The 12,584-nt window shown below is 47.2% G+C and overlaps 1 protein-coding gene across 2 annotated transcripts in view; it reads left to right on the top strand.

Annotated features, from left to right (window-relative positions):
• The window catches only part of RANGAP1 (Ran GTPase activating protein 1), a 54,577-nt gene that overhangs the window by 28,471 nt on the left and 13,522 nt on the right, over window positions 1-12,584 (top strand). For both annotated transcript variants that reach the window (XM_069736930.1, XM_069736931.1), the window contains 2 exons: window positions 9,945-10,029; window positions 11,568-11,742. In XM_069736930.1, coding sequence (XP_069593031.1) covers window positions 9,945-10,029; window positions 11,568-11,742 — 260 coding nt within the window. The remainder of the gene's footprint in view (window positions 1-9,944; window positions 10,030-11,567; window positions 11,743-12,584) is intronic.

Here is a 12,584-nt window from a genome sequence, read left to right as displayed (position 1 = left end):
GGCGCATGACCAGTATTCTCTGGTCTTAAGGGCACATGATCAATCCGAAGCCGGTCACCCTAAATGAGCTCAGGAGCCCTCCACCGCTGATCCCAGTTTATCCCAGAGTACCTAGTCCCCCTCAGTGGACTTAGTCACTAACCGCAATCCATGGTTTCTCTGACCAAGACATTGAATCCCTCCGTGAATCCTCTGTGGCTTGGAGTGCTCGCAGGACCGATATACATGGTCCCTCTCCTATATGGGAGCTATCGGCTAGCAGGGGCCGTAAGTAGTCTAGAATAGTACAGGCGTCTAGAAACGTACAGGCATGTAGAAATCGGAAGTTTCATTTCCTGATCTCTCACCAATGATTTGCTGAGAACAAGGCTCTGAATATGGATAAGTTATTGCCTTGGATTGCCAGAGCCTCAGAAAAGGATGGACTCGCCTATTTATATCATCAACCAAATTGACGAGCAATTCACTGGACAGAAGCCTCTACGTGGGATGCCATACCTGACGGGCCCTTTAAAGGGTACCGATCTCCCCACACCATCAACAGACGAGCACATGGAGTGTCGCCTCTTCTGCATCTAGGCCTAACGCCAGACAACCTGCCCTGTCCACCCGGGGACCTCAACTCTGGGGATGTACAGAGGCACCCCTTTTTAGCATCCAAGTACTTCCCTTTGCATCACCACTATTTAGCGGATGATGCAAGAAGGCGGACGATTCCTCTCCACTTCCCTGTTAAGAGGATGGAGGATCGAGGGTTCCTAATTTTCTACTCTGCACGACGATGGCAAGAGACTTTTTTTTTTCCTGACCTGTTCGGTGCAGCCCAGCATTCTGCCACTTGGCAGACTAACCGGGTACAATTTCTTGTGGTATACCTACCAGTATCCCAATGTATCATCAATTAAAATACCACGGACAGTCGGGTAGCAAATCTAGTTTGTTCCATCTTGCGGCTTCGAGTTAACCACTCTACCCTTCCTTAGCCGCCGCATGAGTTGCTTGAGCAATAGTCTCCTGGTCGGAGACCTTAACTACTTCGATTCACACAAGTAACCTTCCCCCGAAGACAGTACAGCTGGCCAATCAAATCTTCTGAGCGGGAGACTAACAAGGGATTGTATCTTTTTTCAGACCCAACCAGCAGTGGAAGGGTTGTCCAGGACAGTCTAGATGGATGGGATCTTGGTTCCAAAAAGGGGGAATGACAAGGTCCTCCTTTCTTGGATGGAGTTCCGCCACTCAGCCATTACTTCAACAGAAAAAGGTGGAGTTTCTGGCATCCATCGACATTCGGGATTCCTACCCTCACATTCCTATTTTTGCCCTCTACAATAATCCCTTCGCCTTTCCATTCGAACAGCATTTTCAAGTCCCGACCTTGCCCTTCAGCCTGGCTACCGCACCCAGAGTGTTCGCAAGGGTTATGGCGGTTGTCATGTTCCTCTTGCACCCTAGAAGCATGGTCGTCCTGCTTATTTGGTCGACTTTCTAGCCGCTCTTCCAGGACTACGCTGAGTCGTCTATAAAACTTGCGATACCCTCTCACCTGGGCTGGCAGCTAAACTTAGACAAGTTTTTATCGGTCGTCCATGACAGCACCACGGAGAGAAGGGATCCGCCCTTCAGGAACAGGAAACCTACAGATACATCAGGGCGGCACCTCTCCCACGCATCAATTGGTTTCCTGTTCCTGGAGGACAGGATGCATTACAGATATCCGATGTTCATCTGAGATACCCAGGCCGGCTGTCCGACTCAGGTAGCGAGGGGGTCTCCTACCTCGGTCAGTGCGGGTCCCTGGAAGCGCCACAGTGGGTCTGGGTAGGGCTCCACGGCAGTGAGTGGAGCAGGGGAGCGGAGTCCGGAGGATGTCCGTCTCCAGGTGCCAGCGACGGAGGTGAGTATTTTTCACCTCTTGGTGCCTCTGCTGCTCCTGCGTCCTGTCGGTCGTCCTGCCGGGGGGCTGTGTGCGGCAGGGTCGGCCGGCCTTCGCCATGCCCGGGCTTCCCTGCACGTCCCTGTGTGCTCTTTCCGGCACCGGAAGTGAAGCGGCAGGGGGCGGGGCCTAAACCGGAAGTCGGACACTGGCCGGCTTCTGCTGCAGATGCCGCTGTGCTGCGGCCACGTGCAGCGGAGGGGGGGGGCGGTCGGAGGCCACAAGGGGTCTGGCGGTGACCTACACGGGTGGGGGGGTGGATCCCCTGGCCACACACCTGCTGACAATCCGGATCCGGGGGAAGGGCTATATATAGCAGCACAGAATGCTGCTTGTGAGCCCATCTGCAGCAATAGATGAACCAGAAGCTCCTGTCGGTCTGCTGGAGCAGGATAGAGCCTCGGAGAGGTCCCATGCAAACCCCCAACCGGAGACCCGCGGACTCAGTGATCAGCCCAGTCGCTGGACGACTTCTAGACTGAAGGACCCGGTTCGCTCCCCCAGTAATCCGGTACCCTGATGCAGTCTTTTCCTATGTTTTTTCCTTGGGGAAAAAATGCGCTGATAAAGAGTGCACACTATGTGGTTGCCCTTTGCCAGACGCCTATCCTAAAAGACTGTCTGTCGTGTGTGCGACAGATGGTAGGGAGAAAAGGAAATATGTGTATATACACATTGTATAGCGGTAGTACTAGTTAAATTACATAGGGATTTTTTTTCTGCTCCCATAGGTGGCCGAAGAGTCTCGCGATTTTACTTCAAACCTTAGAGAAATTATCAGGAGAGAAGTAAAAGATTTCCTAAAATCCTTGTCCCAAGGGGAGCCTTCCAAGAGAAGAAGGGAGCCTAGCGTTTCAGATTTGTCTACTGCCCCTAGGAAAGAATGTGATTCGGAAGCCTCAGTCTCCTCTGCATCCTCTTCAGAAGAGGATTCTAATCGATTCTGATTCCCGCTAGACTAGATGGACAGGCTGATTAAATCAGTCAGATCACCATGGGGGTGGCTAACGAAAAACCAGAACTTTCGGCGCAAGACCTAATGTTTGGCGGTCTAGACCCAAAGAAGCGTAAATCATTTCCACTTAATGACAAAGTTCAAAACCTTATCAAAAGAGAGTGGAAAAAGCAAGAAAAAAGGGCTCCCTACCACCGGCCTTTAAACGGAGATATCTCTTTGACCCCTTGGTGAACATGTGGGATAAGGCACCAAAATTAGACGCAGCGGTGGCTAAAGCTTCTAAAAAATCCTCTTCCCTTCGATGACTTGGCTTCGTTAAAAGATCCCCTTGATAAGAAGGCCGATTCGTTTCTTAAAGAGACTTGGGAGATATCGGCTGGTGCTAAGACTGGCAGTAGCTGCGACTTGCGCAGCCAGATCGATGATGGTCTGGCTGGACCAGCTAGAGTCCCAAGTTAGAAGATGGAGCCTCTAGGGAATCCATATTAAAATCCATGCTGACAATCCAGAATGCCGCTGCTTTTCTCGCGGACGCATGCGCAGATTCTGCAAGGATGGTAGCTAGGGCTGCAGGATTATCAAATGCGGCACGCAGGGCCCTATGGCTGAAGTGTCAGATGCCGTCTTTGCTCTATTCCGTGCAAAGGAGAATACCTGTTCGGTCCGGTTCTAGACGAACTGCTGGAGAAGGCCGGAGATGAGAAAAAGGAATTTCCCAGTATACCAACCACTTCTTATAGGCATCCCTTCACAGTGAAAAGGTTCTTTCGCAGAAGGGCGGCCAGGGATCAGGGCAGATGGGACGATAAAAAGAAAAAAGGTACTGGATTCATGTTGGAGGCCCAATGACTAGTCGCCCCGGTGGGAGGTAGACTATCTGCCTTCTACCCAGCCTGGTCCAAAATTTCCAGTAGCAATTGGATTTTAGGAATAATAGCTACAGGTCTTCGGCTAGAATTTTCTTCTATCCCTCATAATTTATTTCAGTTTCCCCGCTCGGGTCCTCTCCAGCAGAACAGGTGGCCCTGGAAATGGAAATTCACGACCTGCTCAGTAAGAAGGTCCTATCAGAGGTTCCGGAAGGAGAATGGGGTAGAGGATTCTACTCTCCTCTGTTCCTAATACGTAAACCAAGATGGCTCCTTCAGAACCATTATCAGCCTTCAACAATTTTCTGACCATACAACCATTTAAAATGGAGACTGTTAATACCGCAATAAAACTACTGTTTAAAAACTGCTTTATGGTGGTGTTGGATTTAAAGGACGCCTATTACCATATCTTCATTTATGCGGGACACCAACAATTCCTGAGGGTAGCGGTCCGGTTAGATGGGGTGGTCAGACTTTTCAAGTATAGGGCCCTCCCTTTTGGTATATCGGTCGCCCCTGAGTATTTACTGAGGTCATGGCCCACCTACATGAGTCTGACATTCTGGTAATCCCCTACCTCGACAATCTACTTATCGTGGGTAACAGCGGATCACTGTTAAGAACAATTACATAAAGTAATGTCTGCCCTGGAGCGTCTGGGATGGTTACTAAATGTCAAAAAGTCCCGGTTACAGCCCATGAAAGTACAGCGATTTTTAGGCCTGACCTTGGATTCCCAGGATCAGGAATGCCGTTTACCTCAAGAAAAATAGATCGCCTACACCTTCAAGTGCTAAATGCCTCTAAAAACCCCACCATGTCCCTTAGAAAAGCGATGTCTCTTTAAGCTCTCTCTCTTCCTGCATTCCAGCAGTCCGATGGGCCCAGTATCATACAAGGGTATTTCGGGGTGAGGTATTATCACAACAAAAAATGTTGGGTGGTCACCTAGAGAGCCAGCTGACCTTGTCCCAAAACACCATTGTATCCCTTGAATGGTGGCTAGAACGAAATAACCTATCCACCAGGGTCCCCTGGGAATATAACGTAACTCGTATAGTCTCCTCAGACGCTAACCCTTCTGGTTGGGGGGCTCACATGGGTGAAATTATAATCCAGGGACTCTGGGATCCGCTTCAGGCGGAAATGTCCTCTAACCTGAAGGTGTTAACGGCAGTGGAGCAGACAGTTAAAAGACTCCTTGTCTATCTACAGAGCGACCACGTGCGGATATTCTCCGACAATCAGGTCACCGTGGCATATATCAATCATCAAGGCAGAACCCGTTCCAAATCCCAAATGAACGTGGCAGATCGTCTGTTCTAGCTAGTCGAGCAACACCTCTCATTGACGGCTCTTCATATAAGAGGAGCAGAAAATACTATGGTGGATTACTTAAGCCGCAACACCTTGAGGCAGGGAGAATGGTCTCTAAACGACTCCATCTCCAACCTCATTGTGGAAAGGTGAGGTCAACTGGAGGTAGACTTTTTCGCCACAAAAGAAAACAGAAAAGTGAGACAATTCTGCTCTCTGAACCCCAGAGAAAACTCCTCTGTCAGTAGACTCTCTCCTGATGGACTGGAACTTCAGGCTAGCTTATGCCTTTCCTCCCCTGTCTTTACTTCCTCTGGTGGTGAGAAAAAGCAGGAAGGACAAGGCCACAGTTATAGTAATTGCCCCCTTCTGGCCCAGAAGGACGTGGTTTTCATGCCTCAGGACCATGTCAATGTGCGACCCATGGGTCTTACCAGACATTCTGGATCTCCTATCCCAGGGCCCAGTCTACCATCCTCGGGCAGTTGGCCTTCGTCTGACGGCGTGGATTTTGAGCGGTCGCTGTTAAGAGATGGAGGTTTCTCTCTGGGCCTGATTAACACTCTGCTGAAGAGCAGAAAAATAATCACCACAAAAATTTACGTCAGGATCTGGAAAATATTTCAAAATTCAGGGGTAAACACCAATAGACCAGATTTTGGAGTTCTTGCAAAAAGGGTTGGATATGGGGTTATCCCCAAATACTCTTAAAGTGCAGGTGTCAGCCTTGGGGGCCCTCTTTGGCTGCAACATTTCTGAAAATTACTCGGTCAGCCGATTCATCAAAGCGACAAAACTGTCTAGGCCAATGGTGATGAATAGAATCATGCCGTGGGACTTAAACTTTGTCCTCTTGACCATGACAGAAGCCCCATTTGAGCCAATTTCTTCTATTAATAATCTGTCTCTTAAAGTAGCCTTCCTGGTGGCCATAACGTCTGCTCGTAGGATAGGCGACATCCAGGCTTGATGGAGTGATACTGTCCCCTGATCCAGCATATCTTCCTAAAGTAATGTCCAGATTCCATAGAACACAGGAGATAGTTCTTCCATCTTTCCTCTCTAATCCTGCTAATGATAAGGAAAGGAAACTACACACTTCAGACGTAAGAAGATGTATCCTAGAGTATCTAGCAGTGACGGATCGTTGGCAGATAGATAACGCCCTATACGTGTCCTATCAGGGTAGCAGGAAAGGTCATAGAGTATCAAAATCTATGCTAGCTAGGTGCATCAGGGAGGCTATTTCGCTGGCATACGTTTCAAAGGGCAAACCGGCGCCTGAAGGTCTAAGAGCGCATTCCACTAGAGCTATGGCTGCCTCGTGGGCGGAGAGGTTAGAGGTGTTGATCCACCAAATATGTAAGGCTGCTACTTGGTCTTCTGCAAACACTTTTATAACCGCTATAGATTAAACCTGGGTGCCTCTTCAGACCTCTCTTTTGGTGTAAGGGTGCTGCAAGCCGTAGTCCCTCCCTTAACAGTAAAGTCTTAGTTACTCACCGGTTAACTGTGTTTTTCGGAGTCCATGACAGCACCCGTACATACCCTCCCGTCTTCTTAAGTTCTGGGTATACACCTCTTTTGTATATATAATCCACTTGTGAATAGTTAGCAGTAGTATCGTTGTTTATTAATTATGCTGTTAACCTTGGTGGTCCTCTTGTGATCTGTAAACCAACTGATGCGTGGGAAAGGTGCCGCCCTTATGTATCTGTAGGTTTCCTGTTCCTGAAGGGCGGATCCCCTCTCTCCGTGGTGCTGTCATGGACTCCGAAAAACTCAGTTAACCAGTGAGTAACTAAGACTTTCTTCATTTCTAGCCCAGCAGATCCTTTTTGAGGATGATCCTTCACAAGAACGATGGTAATTTTCTCTGGTGTCAAGGTCGTGGTCCTTTAATAGGGAGCTTGCGCACTTGATCACTCATCCCCCTCAGTTCATTTGATTCGCTAGGACAGTTCTGAGGAAAAATGGTGACAACAATGGAAGCAGTTTCCTTCATTCCGCTCGTTTTCAGCAAGTCAATCAGGTTTTCAAAGGGGTAGTCTCTGAGCTCCTTCCTCATCCAGGGCCTTCTCCTGGTCCAATAGTTATTAGTGAATACCAATGCCAGTCTTCTTCTCCCGATCAGTGCTCTGGGGATCTGAACGGTACGGCTAATCCTACAGCAGGTCCACTGCCTTCAGGCGGGTCACCCCATCCGACTTCAATTGGACAATGCCACGGCTGTGCCATACGTCAATCATCTAGCAGGTACCCACTGTCAAGCGCCATGTGCGAGGTACCTCACATTCTGATGGGCCAAGATCTATCATTCGGTGATCTCGGCAGTGCATATCCCTGGAGTAGAACACTGGGCGGCAGACATATTCAGCCGTCAGGGTTTCTCCTCAAGTGATTGGGACTTCACCCAGAAGTCTTCCATCAGATCTGCCTTCACTGGAGTACTCCAGATGGAGGTCAGATGGCGTCCAAACTGAACGCCAATGTACTCGAGTTCATGGTTCGACCTCGAGATCCAAGAGCATCGCAGTGCATGCTCTGTTCTTTTATGGTACCAATTTCCATAACCCCTCTTCCACTACTTCTGAGATCTTTTTGGAAGCAGGAAGGGCCCCAGTGCTCCTGGGACACCCGCACCATGCCAGGATTTCTCGCTTGCGGTACTAGTATTTTTTCCGTCTTATTGCAACTAAACTGCAAATATGGACTTCCTCGCAGGGAGTCTTCACCTGTGGTTCTTCCCTACCGCATACCGTTAGATCTGTGGGACCTTAATGGTCCTGGGGATCTTACAGTAGACTCCTTTTTTTTGATCCGGACAGACTTGACTATCAGGGAAGGTCGTGCCCTTTTTTCTCTGCGTTCTTGTCATCCTGATGAGTCTTCAGAGCTTGCTGTTCTGTTCTTTCAGACTATTTTCCTTATTACCATCAAGGCAAGGTTGCCCACAGGCCATCCCCTTCCCTTGTTACCAAGGTGGTATTCTATTCCCACTGTTACAGGGGCATCGTCCTTCTCTCATCTCTTTCGGCTCCAGTCCAAAAAAACGGAATGGGTTCTCCATAATCTGGACGAAGTGAGTGCTCCGACTAGGTACGTATCGAGGACGACCTCCTTCCGAAGGCTTCCCGACGGCAAGAAGAAGGCTTCCTGATGGTCACAGGAAGGGTTTAGCCGTTTCATCAGAAATGCTAGCCTGGTGGATTCGTTTCACCATCCAGGAGTCCTTCTGTGCTAGATGTCAGCCTATCTCCCTGTCTGAGGGCTCTAGGCGCCAGACGTCGGCAAGCACGGCTGCAAGCTTGCGGACTCGTCCAGTCCACATGCATTCTTGAAGCACTATAATTCCCACACTTCCACAGATGTGAGTCTGGGCAGGCGGACTCTGCAGGCCGCGGTGGCGCACTTGTAAGTAGCAGTTACACAGAGGGCCTGATCTATTGTCCCCACCCAAGGACTGCTTTGGGACATCCCACGGGCTGTGTCCCCCAATGAGGCGAAGGAGAAATAGGGATTTTTGTGTACTCCGCGTAAAATCCTTTTCTCCGAGCCATTCATTGGGGGACACAGCCCCCACCCTGTTATTAGCTTGTGCTTGTTTTTATAATTTGATATGCTATACTCTCATATATAATCTGACATGCTATACGCTCATATGTTGTTATTGATCTTCTATTGCTTTTGCACTGAACTGGTTAGCTGAGAGCCAGCAGGAGGGTGTATACTGCAGGGGAGGAGCTAACTTTCTTTGTATCACTTAGTGTCAGCCCCCTAGTGGCAGCAGCATACACCCACGGTCTGTGTCCCCCAATGAATGGCTCGGGGAAAAGGAAATCCCTATTTTGTGAATTCTTGTCTCGGCTTCCTTTTAACTAGCCGTTCCGTTACAGATTGCGCTCCACTTTTTTTTTTTTTTCTATATATTTGTGTGTGTGTATATATCTATCTATCTATCGATCTATCTATAATAGGTAGATATATATATACATCCATCCCTTGTCACGCCTATGCCTGGATACCCTCCTTACAATGCGCACTGACACTGTGCATTGAAGAGAATATTGCACAGTGATGAGCAAACGTGCTAGGTTAAGGTGTTATCTGAGCATGCTCGGTTGCTAATAGAATGTTGTTGGTGTGCTTGAATAATATGTTCCAGTTCCCCCGTGGCTGCCTGTTTCTAGTCTGTACGACAGCCTTAACATATGCAGAGATTGTCTGTTTTAGTCAATCCCTGCATGTGTTGTGGCTGCGAGATATATAGCCGTGGGGACTAGAACCATATTATTCAAGCAAGTCGAAGACAATCTGTTCCAGTCCCCTGTGGCTGCTTGTCATGCGGCTGTCGAACAGCTGTGAAACATGCAACCGCAGGGTCTCAAACATTATTCGAGCACGCCGAAGTCCCTCTGTTATCAACCGAGCATGTTTGGCTAACACCTTATGAGCACGTTTGCTCCTCTCTCCTAAGTACATATCTGAATTGATGACAATCGCATGCTCTGTAGAGCAGGGAGTAGCCCAGCCCATGAAACTGATGTCACTTGGTTTCAGGGTGAGGACAGAGGCAGTGGTAATGACTTGTCCCCTGATGACACCCCTTTTGAGTATCCCAGCATGCAGTAGGGATTACCAAACAAATTAGAAAAAAAAAAAAAGTGGAGTGGTAGGAACTTTTTAATTAAAGTGTATTGGAAAAGAATTTAGGCTATTACATTAAAGCGCTAAGACATTTTAGGATTAAATAAATATTCGTTTCAGACCACCCCTTTTAATATTTGTATTAAAAGCAGACCTGCACATGAATAATTTTGAGTTTTTTCACCATAGAGATACTTTTATTCTTGTTTTGCAGGGAATATCCTGGGTGAAGAAGGTTGTGACCATGTTCAGGAAATTTTAGAAGGCTATAACATGAGTTCAGTGTTGGCATCTCTGAGGTATAAAATATGGTCCTGAAGTGGGATCTCAGTATTTGTAGTTGTCTTACAGGGGTTGTCCTGTCTAAAGAAAAGCAATGTTGTATAATTGCACACAATTTCATATGTTGGCAACCTGCAGTTACAAATAACTGTGCTAAGTGTCCCTTTACTCCCCAGTCATTGGTCAAGTCTTAGACTGGGTCCATGCATGTCAGATTTGCAGCAAATCTGTCCAGAAATGTCCACCATATCGTGCAGATTGTTTTGTGAATTTCTCTCCCAATACAAAGTGCAGATCATGTTAAGTTGAAGTACAGTGCATAAGTACAAAATGCTAAAGCTCATTAACACTAAGAGAAATGATTAAGTCATTTTGGCTAAAGTCTTGCGGTGTCTTTTGTTTTGTTTTTTTTACATGAGTTTTTACTGTGGTTTTTGTGTTTTACAAGATTGAGGAGCGACATAAAAACTACAGCTTTTTGGTTACCGTATATACTCGAGATTTTCAGCCCACTTTTTGGGGGCTGAAAGTCCCCCTCTCGGCTTATACTCGAGTCATACCCAGGGGTCGGCAGGGGAGGGGGAGCGGGGGCTGTGTAATTATACTCACCTGCTCCTGGCGCGGTCCCTGCACGTCTTTTCCCCGGCGCTGACCGCTTCTTCCTGTACTGAGCGGTCACATGGTACCGCTCATTACAGTAATGAATATGCGGCTCCACCTCCCATAGAGATGGAGCCGCATATTCATTACTGTAATGAGCGGTAACGGTGACCACTCAGTACAGGAAGAAGCTGCCGGCGCCAGGGAACAGATGTTCCGGGGCCGCACCAGGAGCAGGTGAGTATAACGGGGAGGGGAACACTGCACTGCGCAATATTCACCTGCTCCTCGTTCCAGCCGCCGCTCCGTCCAGTGTCTTAATCTGTAGTGACGCTCAGGTCAGAGGGCGCGGTGACGTGGTTAGTGCGCGCCCTCTGCCTGAAAGTCAGTGCAGAAGACGCTGAAGATGGAGTGGCGCCGGAACGAGGAGCAGGTGAATATTGAAAGTGCCGGGGGCCAGAGCTACGGAGAGGTGAGTATGTGATATTTTTTTTTTTTTTTTTTAATCGCAGCAACCGCAAATGGGGCAAGTGTCTGTATGGAGCCATAACGTTTGCAGCACTGTATGGGGCAAATATCTTTATGGAGTATATTATGGGGCTATAATCAACATTTGTGCAGCATTATATTGGGCAAATATGTCTATGGAGCATCTTACGGGCCCATCATAAACTTTATGGAGCATTATATGGGGCTCCTGATTCAATATGGATATTCAAAAACACTTAGCCTATAATTTTACTTTTATTGGTATCATATTTTTATTTTTGACATTTACTGGTAGATGCTGCATTTCCCACCCTAGGCTTATACTCGAGTCATTAAGTTTTCCCAGTTTTTTGTGGCAAAATTAGGGGGGTCGGCTTATACTCGGGTCGGCTTATACTCGAGTATACACAGTATATTTGTTGGCTACCATTCAACTTTTTTTTGCTTAATTTCAACAAATTTTCAGCGATGATGAAGGGAATGATGATGAGGATGACGGCGATGAGGAGGATGATGATGATGAAGAGGATGACGATGATGATGAAGAAGAGGAGGAGGAGGATGATGATGAGGGGGAGGAAGAAGATGGAGATGAAGAAGAGGAAAATGAACAAGAAAAGCCCAAGAAAATTCCTCCTCAAGTAAGAAGTTATCTCGTATTAAAAATGATCCAGTTAACAACTGCAGACTAATGAGCAAAGTGCCAAAACGAAATGCATGACTGCAGGCCATTTCAGTAGAATAGGAGTTGTATGAATTATTAGCAGCAGACAGCTGTAAAACACCAATTACTTGGTGAAGGGAGCTTTGACCAACTATGGGGTCATTGACAATCCATTGGAGGTTTTATCCTGATTTATGTGTTTAACAATTCAGACTCAGTTCAGTAAGGCAGTCGAGAAACATTTTGATGCGGTTGATGTATATTTTAAAGGTATTCTCAGTGCAGAGCAATGCTAGCTCCTTAGTCTCTTCACCTCCTAGTTTTTCTTTTTTTTTTTAATCAGATCAATAAAAATTTAACAATAGAAAATAGACATCGCATATCCGTAGTGCTTTTACATTTTCATTCACATTTAGTAAAGAAGTAAGGCTATGTGCACACGCTGCGTATTTGCCTGTGGAATTTTCTGTGCTGATTCTGCATGTCTTGGCAGAAAACTCAGGTCAAAATCTGCTCATTTTTTATGCGGATTTTGTGCATTTTTCCTGAAGATTTCATGCGTTTTTACCCCTGCGTCTTTCTATAATGGAATGGGTGCAGAAACGCACAAAGAATTGACATGGTCCTTTTTTTAATCCGCTGCGGATTCCGTGCTGAATTTTCCGCACCATTAGCACAGCATTTTTATTTTCCATTGTTTTATATTGTACTGTAAATCACTTGCGTTTCTGCAGCATTTCTGCATGGAAAAAATGCTGCGGATCTGCAGTAAATCCAGAAGATGTGCACATAGTCTAAATTACCCCTTACCACCCCGAA

Source organism: Ranitomeya imitator, chromosome 8, assembly GCF_032444005.1.
Source record: "Ranitomeya imitator isolate aRanImi1 chromosome 8, aRanImi1.pri, whole genome shotgun sequence".
Classification (NCBI taxonomy): domain Eukaryota; kingdom Metazoa; phylum Chordata; class Amphibia; order Anura; family Dendrobatidae; genus Ranitomeya; species Ranitomeya imitator.
This window is presented reverse-complemented; position numbering and strand designations above follow the sequence as displayed.